Source organism: Miniopterus natalensis, chromosome 12 (assembly GCF_054644295.1).
Source record: "Miniopterus natalensis isolate mMinNat1 chromosome 12, mMinNat1.hap1, whole genome shotgun sequence".
Taxonomy (NCBI): Eukaryota; Metazoa; Chordata; class Mammalia; order Chiroptera; family Miniopteridae; genus Miniopterus; species Miniopterus natalensis.
In genome coordinates, this window is record NC_142092.1 from 28910413 (window position 1) to 28925339 (window position 14927).

At 36.1% G+C, this 14927-nt stretch overlaps 1 protein-coding gene across 2 annotated transcripts in view; it reads right to left on the minus strand.

Annotated features, from left to right (window-relative positions):
- KDM4C (lysine demethylase 4C) overlaps window positions 1-14927 on the minus strand; it is a 308354-nt gene that overhangs the window by 122831 nt on the left and 170596 nt on the right. For both annotated transcript variants that reach the window (XM_016214253.2, XM_087822671.1), the window contains 3 exons: window positions 6162-6343; window positions 4315-4528; window positions 2968-3044 (listed from right to left, as the gene is read on the minus strand). In XM_016214253.2, the coding sequence (XP_016069739.2) occupies window positions 2968-3044; window positions 4315-4528; window positions 6162-6343 (473 nt within the window). The remainder of the gene's footprint in view (window positions 1-2967; window positions 3045-4314; window positions 4529-6161; window positions 6344-14927) is intronic.

Consider the following 14927-nt stretch of genomic DNA (forward strand, 5'->3'; position numbering starts at 1 on the left):
GAGTCCCTCTCACATCAATGTTTCTCTCTCTTTGTCTCTCCCCCTCCCTTCCACTCTGTCCTCGGGTGAGAATTAACAAAAAAATAATGTTAGTTAACACATCTATCACCTCAGTTACCTTTATGTGTGTGTGTGGTGAGAACTTTAAAGATCTACTCTCCTAACAACACTCATATACATAATACCAGATTGTAACTCTACTCACCACACTGTATATTAGATCCCCAGAAGATATTCATCTTGTAACTGGCAGTTTGTACCCTCTGACGACATTTACCCATTTTCCGCACTCCTCCCACCTCTGGTAATCACCTATGTATCCTCTGTTTCTACAAGTTCTGCACTTTTTAAAGATTCCACATATAAATGACAGCACAAGTATCTGTCTTTGTCTCACTTATTTCATTTAGTATAATGCCCTAAATGGTCATCCATGTTGTCACAAATGACAGGATTTCATTCCTTTTTATGGCTAAATATAATATTCCATTGCATATAAATACATTTTCTTTACCCATTGACCCATCGATGGGCATTCTTTTTAAAAGGAATCTTTTAAAAGAGAACCACCATGTATAATTCTCACATATACCTTATAAGAATTAACACAAGATGTTTCAGGGTACCCTCTCCTTACCCTCAATATTTTCAGAGCACTCACCACAAAAGGAAACAAAATTAACTAGAACAGTCACATTCATTGTATAAATGTATATCCCAAGCAAAATATGCTACTGGAGTATTTTACATTCATGATGAGTAAGTCTTACCTTCACAAAGTATGTTTGAAAAGAAAATCCCAGGAAACAATTAGGAATTAGAGTTAGTGAAGTTCACGCCAGCGATGAAATACCCTCTGAACTGGCACTGTTAGATTTCCATCAGCTCCTTCAGAGCTTCCATTTAAAGGAGGTCTAGGCCTCCTCTGAAACCCCAAACTCACCATGTGAGATTGATTCTTAAAGAAGTCATGTCTAAGATACTTTAAATGAAATCATTCCAGCCACGAAATCCACAGAATCACAATTAAGTGTTTAGTAAAAATTAATACTGCAACACTTAACTACCACACTAAATAAGGGTGTTAAAGCCAAAATATCAACATTATGTTAGTTCTCAGGTGTGCTTAAACTCAATTCAGCTGTTTCTCAGGAGAAAAACTTCAAAACAAAGCTTCATACAAAAAATTCACTCAAAATGGATAAACTGTAAAAAAAGACAAAAACCAAGAAACCAAAACACAACAATTGGTTCACAGTGAATCTGAATTACTTCCACTTAGAAATAAGAAATTATGTGGGTCTAAAAGATCATTGTAAATTTCTATTCAGGGTTCTATTTCTACTGCAAATTGAAATATTTACATGGTATCAATATTAAAATACAAAAGGCTTACTGTATATTCTGAGGGTGTGAGGTGTGAAGATTAATAGAAAGATGTTTTAAATCAATTTCCTTCTTAAGACATGCTTGAGGAAAACAGCATAGTTAATTAGAAGCAGCCTTGGAATCAAAGTGAGTGGCTTAGGTCTGGCCCTGGCTTTGCCATGCAGAGAACAGTGGTACCTTAGGTAAATAACAGGACTGCTTGGTGTGTGAGCACAGGAGCCAAGCAGAAACCATGGATGGAACAGAGAACTCTTCTCACCCTGGTGAAATGGATTAGCCTATCTCTAAACCTCTACCTGAGAGCAAATGAGGATACATCCCTGGTCAAACTGATTCTACAAGGCTTTGCTTTGGCTCCTAAAATGGGAATAAGACCTGCATGGTAAACAAAAGTTGAATGTATTTATTACACAGGACTTGAGAACTGATTTACAGATGCTCTACATTTACTAGCTTTTGTTAACATAATGATCAGACTAAAGGAAATACCAATAAATTTTCTAGATCCACTAATGAAAAGACTGCTTAAGTTGGAGATATAACCTCTATCATCAAATATATCAGATTACTTGAACTAGAGAGAGTGTAAACATTTTCACCCATTTCCCCCTCACTAGCCAAAGTGAATGCCAGCAAATCAACATTCAGAAAGACATCCCCACAAACACCTTTAATTTACATTCACCATATGTCTATTTCAACACTGAGAGCTAAACAAACATAATCATGGTATAAATTTTCATCATACAAGGCATTTTCCTTATATTGTCCTTCAGGCTTTTAACTTTGGTTGCAAGGAAATTTAATTGTCATTAGCAATCAATGAGGAATAAAGCAGTTGCTACGATTACCAACAAAACCATCAAGCTGAGCATATGACCTAAGATCAAGAGTGAGGGACATGGTATTGAGATCTGACAGATTCTCCCACTCAAGAATGTTCTGATACCTCTTGAAAGAGAAGTTTTTAAGAAAAATTAAGGTAGCACATAATTAAATGGCAAAATGTGTGACATACTAAATTCATGAAATGGGACTCAATGCTTGGATATAAGCTAGAGTTTCAATAGGGTCTCCAGGAAAAACAATTTAAATGAAGAGGGACCTGTGTCCCCCAAGTTGGGGATCATTTGTTGTTGAAGGTTCTGTCTCAAGGTTACAGCAATGCCTGGGATAAGGGTAGAACTCCAAAGTGTGCTGAAGTATGAATATATGAATGAATAAATGGAGAAGTCCTCGTGCTAGTTGAAGAGTTATATGTGAGCATGGTTTCCTCAGAGAAGATCCCAACCTTTGACTATTAACTTCGAATACTTAGCTTTAAGAATCACAAAACAGAACAATATTTTGGACCTGCTCTGATAAACTGGCAGTCTTTGTAGGTTCCAGAGATAAAGAGTGACACCTAAAAATTTATTTAATATTTCTACAATGAATATAGAGCAACATGTAGGATGATTTAGAAAGAGAAGACTAAAAATACAGTAAGTGTGGGATTGTACACAAAAGCACATGTACAATCTTACCTTACCACTAGATTTAAGTGTGTCCTAAGAGATATTAATATAAGCTACTTACTGCTGTCCATGCATTTCTTTTGCACCGGGCACATAACCATCCATCGGCAATTTCATGAGAAGGAATACCATAACAACCTGTAAAATAATAATATGGGTTAATGAATTAGGTCTTTTGCATTGTGACAATATTACACATCTTAGCATTGAATAAATAAAATCAGAACAACTGCCTACCATACAATTTTTTATTCTTAGAACAAAAGAAAGATACTTTTGGTTCTTATGCCTCATACCTAACAGGATATCAGTCACGGGAAATACGAGAATGTGGGTCTTAATAGTAACTAATGCTCACAAACAGTTATAGTAGAGAATAGATAATTCTTAAATGGGCAATAAAAAAAACTTTGACATAATATTTTTTAATTAATATAATTTAAAATTGTATTCCAAAAGTTATGTTTAACTAGCTTTAATTTCAGTGATAGGGACAGAGGATATAAAATTCATGTTTAGTGATAGAGTGTATTCCATTCCACTTGTCTAGTCCTTACTTGCCTGACTCAAAATAACTATGTAAGGAGATAGCTGATGATGTAAATACATGTAGCAATTATTTAGAACCAAAACACATGTTACTTTGATTTCTTGAAATAAGAGGGTTTTCAAAGATTTAAATGAGTAATTTTTAATATCACATTTCTAAAACATTTGAGATGGGAAGAGAAAATAACAGAAGCGTAATTACCCAAAGAAAAGCCTATAATAGTTAAGCAAAACCATAAAATGTTTAGTTCAAGCACATGTTTATGAAATAGTATGGTTAAAGTACATACATAACTAGTATATTCAGAAGTTATGATTAAAATCCTAGTTTTTGTGAAATGGTGCTTTGTCTCTGAGATACATATAATAATGTAGGGGGTGGGAGTGTGTGTGTTACAAATTGATAAAAATACAGTAAGAAGGTTGCTATAATTATATTTCAAGCAGATTATGTTCAAATCCTTTGGGGAAGCCACTAGTATCTACCTAATAAATAAATGACAGACAGTAAGGCTATCTCAAATCTAATGTAAGATTTGTATTACACTGGGGTGAAAACAGAAGTTAATACCTATATTATAAACCATTCATACGACACTAACAGAGATAAACCCTACATAAGTATGTTAACAGAATATGTGATTAGATAAGATCCATGGATATTGTATAAAACTGGAGAAAAAGACAGATTATACCTACTCTTATACTTTCATTAGAAGAAATGCGAGAAAGAATGATCTAAACATTAAGAATATACCAATGGTTCAATGTGATAGATGTGTCAGGTTACAAAGGGGTAAGAAATAAAGACTGTGAAGCACTGAAAAGCCAGCGGCTGATGCATGAGACAGTCATTTACTTGCATGAACCCGTACGCAGCACTTTGCACAGGAAATGAGAAGGCTTGTTCCATCCTCTTCCAGGAAGGCATTGGGTGGAGAATATTCTATATTTTCTTCGCTATAAATAAAGCACATCTCTGGAATGAGGGGCTTAGTCTTTCCTCCAGAAGCAACCACATCATCTAATTTTGTCTCCCATCTAGAATCATTTTCTTCACTGCTGCTATCTGGCTGAAAAATACAATATTTCCACGTGAGTGAAAAACATGAAAAATATCATTTGTTCTGGTCGCTCAAATCTACTAACAGTTGTTCCATCCGCTGGCTTCTGTTCTTCCTCTTGTTCTCATGACTCAACTATTAGCGTTTTACCAATATTCCTCCTGAGGCTCCCACCCAGGTGCTAAGCTGTAGGAAGAAGAGGACATTCTGTTCCTCTGCTTATATGAGAAAGTAATGAGCTACCAAAACTATGCTCTTACATAAATAGTTCATAGAAAGCATCAATTTTTTTGATGAGTTTTTTTCATTTCTTTATTTGCAGTCGGTTAACAGGCCTGGTTTCATTTACTAAAAAATCTTACTCAGTTACACCTGAAGGGGGTATTTTAAAGACCCAAGTTTTTAAATCTGTGCAAAACTATTTAGAGAGTTTTTGAAGGCTTCTGCCTCTCCAAAAAGTTTGAAAACATCAAGATAGAAAGATCTGGTAAATTTCACTAAAAAAAAAATATCATGTGCAAAACAAAACTGTCATTTCTCATCAAAATATATGAAAAATGTTTACTATCTATTTAAAACTCTAATTAATAACTATTGTCTTATCTCCAGAGATCTGAGATTAATAAATTTCCCTAAATCTTACAATTTCTGTGAGAATTTTTAAATTATTGTGAAAATATACAGGCAGATTATGATATAGAAATAAGAATCAATAAAAAGTTAAATTTTTCCAAGAAAACAGAAATTTAATGACTTCAAAGAAAAACAAAAGTATTTGTCACTCACCAGGGCCACGCTCAAAGATAAGTAACCTCTGACACAGGTCTGAAAATGTGGCATATCACACATTTTCATGCTCTGAAGCATCTAAACAAAGAAGCATTTACTTTACATGGAACTCTAAGATGAGATCCTGAATAAAATATTTCAGATTCAATTGGTGAAAATATAACCCGGAACACAATGTTCTCAATATACTTTATTGAATCTTAAAATAAATCATGTAGTTCCATCATCCTTACCAGATTCCTAAAGATCATTTTGTCTGTGTTAGAGCTGGAGAATGTGGCCCTCAGTGAGCTAAAATACTATCAGTACAAGGGAAATGGAATAATACTGAAAACACCACGCATAGCTGGCATCATGCACAGCTGGCTGATGAGCATGAGCTGGAAAATTCTGTTTGAATTGAATCCTGCTGTGTCTTTTGCATGTTCTACGTGGGAAGATAAAGTGAGGCATTTTAAATGTGGTCCCAGAGCTGACATTTATATTACTGAGAGTGGTATTTTCAAGCATAAAACAGAGACTAGGTCTAAGATCTCTCTTGTTAAGTTTTAAGTTCTGTTTTTTGGTTAAAGGGGTAGAAAGGTTTGAATTGCCCCTTGATTGAAATAATCCAAGGCCAACAAGTGAACCAATCACTTATTCAAAAATTATAAAGCACTGTCAGAGAAATGTCTCTCAAGTAGCACTCAGAAACTCTGTTTGGGGCTCTATGATGACGATTAACTACATAAACTTTAATGTCTTCCTTTTCATGTGCATATTTACCTTACAGTGATTTGCCTGTGCTTTTACAGTCACAGAAAGTGCATCAGTGAAACGAAACCTTGACCATGACCCCCTCCACCCTCATTACCTTGTAGTACGGCATGAGGAGAGCACAGATGGCACAGTGTGGCTCCATTCTGCCCATGGCTGCATTATACTCCTGCTCAGCCACAAAGTTTGGGGACTTTGTCTGCCAAAGGTGGACCAGAGGCTTTGCCCAAGATTCCGTTTCTTCCATTTCCTCCTCAATTAATGGAACCTCAGGCAATTCTTAAGAGATAGGGCATGAAAACACAGTGAGCATGAGACTCAGGGAAAGTCAACCCTGGTCATAAAAGAAGCAAATATTCCAAAGTGTCTGTGATATTAATGCCAGTCAGGAAGCCTATTTCACCTGTCAAATAGGTTCTGAGAGAGGGGGACAAAAGGTTTTTCACTCTCCTCATCTGCAAGGACTAGGTCAGACTGATGGCCAGGCAACCACTCTCCTTTTGACATATCCTGTTCCCTGCCTGGAACAGCTAAACTGTTCCCTCCTTTCAATTCCATCACTTCCATATTTCTACTACTACCATAACACCTTCCACAATAAAATAGTTTATATGTGTGAAATAATCTCCAGCCAGCACAGGAATTTGCTAACCCAATAGCTGCCTTACCAATATTTTTAGTTTCCTCACCTAACAAAGTACATGGTTCTATATAAACTTGTTAAATGGACCTCACTTAATTAACTTGTGGACCCAAGAATTCATAACAAATAACATCTACAGGCATCTATCATGTGCCAAGCAATATACTGCCATTATGTGGATATAAAAGACAATCTCTATGTCAAATCTTCCTATTTGTTCAATATGATGCCCCTAGGGGGTCAAATCTCTTAAGCATGTATATCTGTTAACATAAAAGGGGAGGAAATCTACTCCACAAAAATACCATTTTAGAAAATTTTATACAAGGGAGAAAAATGGAGACCTAACAGGTTAGGAGAAAAAAAGTATTCATGCAAATAGCAGAAGTCAATATATCAGAGCAGGTGGCAGCAACCACAGCTACATCTAGTACTTAGTGTCTAGAGCTGTAACATATTCTGAGATTCCTCACCAGTAGCTGTCACAGACTTATGAATAAATACTATGGACAATGTCCTCAACTCCCAAGCATGGGTGTTCCTGTGAACCAGTGTGCACCAGCCTTGGAATTGCTGACTTACCTGTTTCAGAAAAAGTCAAAACAGATTTACTCAGTGAAAAAATGAGAAGGGCTGAATGAGGCTGGAAATAAGTCAAAAGATTCCAAATGCCAACTGAAGCAAAAAGGAACATCCCTGTTTCCATGTAGGTGGTGGTGGTAGTGGCATTATTATTATTATTATTTTTAATTATTTACAAGGGAAAATGCTCACTACTCATCCAGGATGGTGGTTTGAAAACAAAACAAAAGGTAAGAACCTTTGCCTATATGGATTTGCAGTACAGTAATCTGACTCTCAACATAAACTGCTTCTATCTCAGTGGAATAAATATTAATACTACAATAAACATTAGAATACTTACTATAAAGACTAAGATTTGATAATGAAAGATGGGAGTGAAAGGTTAACCAGGAACTTGAAATGACTTTAATCCTTAACCCTTAGGCTAGTATCTCCCACATATGTACTAAAAATGGATCTAAACAAAAAGAAATCCTTGAGTTTGAGTAGCTGTTGAATATTGGCACAAATGAATTTATCGTATCACTTGCTTTATTATAAAAGATTAAAACACATATGTTAGATGACGCCCTTTTCCCTTTAGTTGCTCATAAGTTAATGTGAAGAATTATCAAAATATTTTTAGGGATGGAGGAAATACTATTTAATTCCTAAAAGTGTAGCAATAATGAAAAAAGTGGTAGAAAGGGACAATTCCTGACAATGGGCAGGGAGCAAGAGGTGTAAGCAAGGGCTATGGCTAGACATGACTTAGGATAACCTATGCAAATTGAGCTTCTCCTCAAACCTCTCAACACTGGTCTTGTAGAGAACCCTCTACTATAGCTGTCATACAAAAATGAGGTCGTACTCTGGCCCAAGAGCATTTGTGTTCTGTTTGGATGCTCTCTGAGCCAGAGTATGCACTAATCACCATAAGTATGTAATGCCATGCGTTAAAAATAGCATGGGAGCAACACTGTGCACCAGCAAGTACAGGGAACTGTCAGTCCAGGGACCTAAATTTAAATTTAAACCCTTTAAAAAGAGAAGAAGAAACTACACCACCTTCTTATACCGTACATATTAATAAACTCAAAATGGATTAAAGACTTAAATGTAAGACTCAAAACCATAAAATTCCTAGAAGAAAACATTTTTCTTAGTAATATTTTTTCTGATATATCTCATCTAGCAAGGGAAACAAAAAAATAAACAAATAGGACTACATCAAAATAAAACAAAGGAAACCACTAACAAAACAAAAAGACAATCTACTGAATGGAAGAAGATAATTGCCAAGGATACATCTAATAAGGGGTTCCAAAATGTATAAAGAAGTCAAACAACTCAACATCATTAAAAAAAAACCACAAAAACCCACAACACTAAAAAATAATGCAATTAAAAAACAGGCAGAAGACCTGAACAGACATTTCTCAATAGAGGACATATAGATGGCCAACAGATATATGAAACAATTCTCAATGTCACTAACCACTAGAGAAATGCAAATTAAAACCATAATAAGAACCTTACACATCTCAGAACATCTATCATCAGTAAATCAACAAATAACAAGTGTTGGGCCTGGCCACGTGTGGCTCAGGGGTTGAGCATCAACTTAGGATCCAGGAGATTGCAGTTTGATTCCGGGTCAGGGCACATGCCCGGGTTGCAGCTCGATCCCCAGTCGGGGGCTTGCAGGAGGCAGCCGATCAATGACGATTCTCTCATTATTGATGTTTCTCTCTTTCTCCCTCTCCCTTCCTCTCTCTGAAATCAATAAAGATATGTTAAAAAATAATAAGTGTTGGCAAGGATGTGGACAAAAGGGAACCCTCATGCACTGTTGATGGGAATGCAGATTGGTGCAGCAACTATGGAAACCAGTATGAAAGTTTCTCAAAAAATTAAAAATGGAACTGCTTTATGACCCAGCAATTCCACTTCTAAGTATATATCCGAAGAAACCCAAAACACTGATTTGAAAGAATATATGCACCCCATATATTCACTGCAGCATTAACTACAATAGCCAAGCTATGAAAGCAACCTAGGTGGCCATTAATAGAGAGGTGGATAAAGAAGGGGTGGTATATTTTGTTCATTAAATTCCACATATGAGTGAGATCATGTGATACTTGTCTTTCTCTGACTGGTTTATTTCACTTAACATAATACTCTCCAGGTCCATCCATGCTGTCCCAAAGGATAAGAGAGTTTTCTTTTTTACAGCTGCATAGTATTCCATGGTCTAAATGTACCACAGCTTTTTTATCCACAAAATAAACTGATGAACAAAATAGATACAGAGATATAGAACCACAGAACAATCAGAAGAATTTCAGATGGAAGGCGGGGGTAGGGAGTGGGGGGGTTAATTAAAGAATTTAGATGCATATATGCATGACCTATAGAAACAGGCAATAGTGTGGAGAAGGCCTGGGAGGTGGGGCAGGGGTGGATGCTGGGTGGAGGGAATCAATGGGGGGAGAAAGGGGACATCTGTAATACTTTCAACAATAAAGATAATTTTTTTAAAAAGAAGTGGCTTTATGTGTGTGTGTGTGTGTGTGTATTACTTGGCCATATATACATATATGTATATATACTTGGCCGTAAAATATCATGAAATCTTACAATTTGTGACAACATGGATGGACCTAGAGGGTATTATGATAAATACCATATGATTTCACTAAAGAACAAAATAAGCAAACAAACAGGCTCAGATGCAGATAACACTGGGGGTTGCAGGGTGGGGGAACTTAGGGGGCTGGATGAAGTAAGTGAAGGGATTAGAAGGTGCAGATTGGCGGTTGCAGAATAGTCATGGGGATGTGGGGCGCAGCATAGGGAATATAGTTAATAGCATCTGTGGTGGGTGGTGGCTATGGCTATATGTAGTGCCAGGTGGGTGCTGGAATTATCGAGGGGAACACTTCATAGACTGTGTGGTTGTCTGGCCACTAATATAAAATAATACTGAATGTCAGATGTAATTGAAAAATATAAAAAACAATAAAAATTGAAAACCTTTAATTCTGAAGGGTTGTGGCTTTGGGTAAAATAGATTCTCACATGAGGAGAATTCCTTTCTCACCTACTTCAGGGTTTTTTAAATTTAAAATAAGATATTAAATGTAAAACTTATATTTAAACTCTAAAGTGTCAAAGTTCCCAAGTATCCTCGGGTGAGGATTAATAACCACAACAACTTAAAATAAATAAAAGTAGGCATATGTCAGATTTATTCACTCCTCAGTACAGGCTTTATGAACAAATTTTACTTACTCAATGTAAGTGGATTTCTCAACAGAAAAATATTTGGGCCACTGGGGAAGGGCTGCTGCCAGGAGTTGCTGGTAAAACCTGGCAGATAGCGAAAGCGATCAGCTCTACTACAGTACAATATCCCTTCACCAATCACCACAATGATTCTGCTGCTAAGGCTAAGTCCCGGTGATGTGTTTTGGCTGGTATAGCACTATTCTCTACTATGAAGAGCACAGCAGCATCTGTTATCTTTCAGGTACTTGAGCAAAATCTCAGCCCTGGGAAGCATTATATATAGGGTTTCAAATGTCCTGGAGGAAATTGAGGTGGGGAGTAAGAGGGCAAGAATGAGTTACTCAAAAAGAGCAAAGAAATTCAAATTTGGGAACTTTATTGTTCCCATACAAACTGTTGCATAATTTGCAAGTTGCATTTCAATTATTTTATAAAATCCTCAATTTCAAAGTTTTGTAAAGGCATGTTCAAAAGTACAAAAGAAAAAAACAAGTACAAAAGAAAAAATTACAGGACTTTTTAGGTATGATTTTACTGGGAAGTCGTAACATTAAGGGAAAATTAAGTTCTGCATTACGGTACCCCTAAAATGCAAATCTAATAAAGAATAACTGAGAATCCCACCATTTTAGGTCTAGAGTACCTAAGAAATTAAATGGACAGATATAATTTTATTTTATTTTTTTAAATCCTCACCCAAGGGCATGTTCATTTGTTTTTAGAGAGAGGGAAAGGGAAATGGGGGGTGGGGGGGGGGAGAGAGAGAGAGAGAGAGACATCGATGTGAGAAACATTGCTCCGTTGCCTCCCGCACTCTCCCGAACCCGGGACGGGAATCAAACCCACAACCTAAGCATGTGTCCTGAATGGAAATCCAAGCCTTGACCTTTCAGTGTACTGAATGCAACCAACTGAGTCACATCAGCCAGGGCCATAGTTTTATTCTTTATGCATAAGCTCACAATAACAGAGAACATGTCAAAAGGATACATTCTAATCACTCAATATACTGCTTAAAGTTTTAAAAAACTGTCAACTTACATTTCACACACGTATATATTCTTACAATACACATGAACAACAACAAGGCATACTGTAGATGATCTACTCTATCAACAGAGACGGCTGGTTCTTATCAAACATTTATATGTGCTCATTTCAGCTTCTTTTATCAGTACTGGGGCCATTATTGGGGGTTGCTAGTGTGATAAAGTAGAAAGAGTGCAAACCTGGGAATGAGACAGAATTTAAGGCCTGTTAACTACCAACTGTCAGCCTTGTGACCTTGGACAAGTGAATTTATGTCTCTGAGCTTTAGTTTCATCAAAAGTAAAAACGATAACACCATCTATCTTTAAAAATTATAAACAGCAATTGCTAATAATATATACAATAGGAAGAAAGCAGCATGGTGAATTTTCGTATCTTGGTGGGGATAGGGGAAAGAAAACAACTAAAAGAAAGTTGGCACATCTTTGGAAAACTTGATGACAACATGGCACCAAAAGGAACTTATTCTAATCATCAAATCAAAGATAGGTGAAGAAAGAGTGAGCATATGAAACTCATTTTGTGTTAGACAGTATGACAGATGCTGGAAATAAAAATTAAAATTAATAGTCTCTTGCTTGCAGTGAGTTCAAAATTTCCCATGGAAGAAACCTCTAGTTTCTCAAACTATTTCATTAATAGCATCTATAATACAAAGTCAAAAAGTGGCCAAACAAGATCTATAAGCAAGGAACCATAAGTATGTTTCAATCTACCTGCAAAATACACACACACACACACACACACACACACACACACACACACACACACACACACTCCCTTTAGTTAAAAGTCAGCTCTGGTCATCTATGTAAAGGACAGCAGGACCCTTAGACACACTGGCCCAAAAACTAAAAGGGTATCAGCTGGTAGATCACACAAAACAGCTACTAAGGAAAAGAAGAAAACTTCATGCAGGGCAGCCACGACGCCAACTATTGGAGAAACAAGGGTATGGACTGCTCTGTAGTGAGAATGTACAGCAAGAAAAAGAGGGCAGGAGACAAATGTCCATTCTGTCATTCCACATCCAAAGCCATCTGGTGGTCCTGTCAACTATACCTCTAGCTGTTCTTCAAACATGCCACATTTACTACCTCCTTGGGGCCTTTGTACTCACTGTTTTTTCCCAAGAAGATTCTTATCCCCAGATCCTTGGCTAACACACTTAAAGGCATTATAAAGTATATTTCCTCAAGAAAATACCTTAACAACTATGGAAATATTTGAATAATATTCAAACATGTTTATATACTATTGCAAACCTTTTCTCCTTAAGTTTCTACTTTCTTTTACTAGCACAACAAAAATTCCTGCACTTTTGAATCTTGAAAATGTTTCCCCAAAACCAAACATGCACAGTAAAATAATGGACAATCAGTGTAGAATTTAGAAGTCCTTTTGATACATATTAAAAAAATAGTCATGTCATCATTTCCCAAAAACTGGGATCCTAAGACCTCCCAAAAAGAGAAAAGGAATAAAACAACACTTTATACAATTAAAATGATGATAAAATGAGCCACTTTCCAACCATTTACTATCTGGGAGCCTACAAATGGCACTTAACTCATGCACCCACTGCCCAAGCAGTGAAAAGTTCCTGAAATTCATGACAGTGGTCCCCAAATGTCAGCCTGCAGAACACTGCCAGCCCAGGACTAAGTTTTCAATATAGAAAATGAAGGCCATTAGGAAATCATAAAATAAAATTTATAATCTACATAACCTTAGCAAACTTTGCATACTTATTCTTGATCTTCATAGTTAGTTCCACAACCAAACAAAAGGTGGAAATAGAAATGGAGAAAATGTGGTACAAAATAATGGATAATTCAATGGCCTGTAGGGCTAAGATATCTTTGTCTCCAGGGAAAAGGAATTGTGTACAAGTATGATGAAATGTAAAGCAATAAATTTGAGTTAAGTTGTACGAAATTACAGTTTTTGTAGATAAAAAAAGTAAACATTACCAATTTCATACATTTCAACCTAATACAGTAATTTATTTTTCTCAAGAATAGAATGAACCACACAATTATAGTATCAAAAACTGTTCCTGTTCCTCAGTTGTTTTCTTTAAGACTTTAAGAGCAACAATGCACACATGAATTCAAAACGATCAAGGTCTTAACTATCATTTTACAGTCCCAATGTTTTCAGCACTTTCAGACACCTAAGGCTTTATGCCAACCATATTTAGAAAAGTTTCAAGACTGACTGTGAAAAGTACAGAAAGCAACCATATAAGTTAAAAAGCTAACATTCTTTCCTCTAATTCAAACCTTTATGAAGCCACTAGCATAATAAGAAAAATGTTTTTAATTTTTATTCCCCACATTACAGTAAAAGTCAATGCCACTGGGGTTCCCAATGGAATTCACAGGCAGAGAAATAAGCTAAACTGAGAATGCCCAACTATTATTACATGGCTGAGTACTAGATAAAATATCCATTACATTTGAGTGCCAACATCATCTAATGTTTTATGCCCACATAATGCAGGAGAACATTCACTGTGACCTATCAACAAACATTCCAAGCGAATCTACTCAGTAATCTGCTGAAGTTGCAGTTTTATTGCTTAAACAAACAGAAAATATAACTGTGCTCATTTTGAAAGTACAATATTAGCTCAAGCTAATAAGAATTGATAGAACAAAGAGATAATTATATAAAAATTAATAACATTTGGAGCATGACATTAAACAGTCACGAAACAGCATTTGTTCTTCAAAATTGGCAGAGAAAAGTTTTTACAGAAGGGAAACACTGTTGATGAGGGATGTTCCTACACTTCACTATTTTGCTTTTCAATGAGAGGCTAGATGGGGCAAGGGAACTACATACTATCCTCTCCTATTATATTTCATAGAATCAAAGACCTTTAGAGTCTGAATGAAACTTTGGGATCACTAATAATCCAACCATTTCACCGTACAGATAAGTAAACATATGATGAGCCTTAGAGATTCCATGACTTAGTTCTCCAAGGCCACATAGCCATTAACAGACAAGGAGAGACTAGAAGGCAGATCTCAGGTTCCCTCCATAAACAGAGGGTCATGTGCCCATTACCATCCGGTGAAACAAATAAATGGGTGCTTTTAATATTTAAAATGAAATTTTTCTTTAATTTAATACTTAAAATAACATTTGTAAAGTTTGAATCAATAAAAGACATCATTATTCCATTTGGTCAATATATCCACTTAATATAAATCCTTGAAGTAAAAGAAATAAAATGACCAACAAATCTATACCAATACTCTTAGAAAAGGAATTATAGCACGCCAGGGACACAAGGGCATA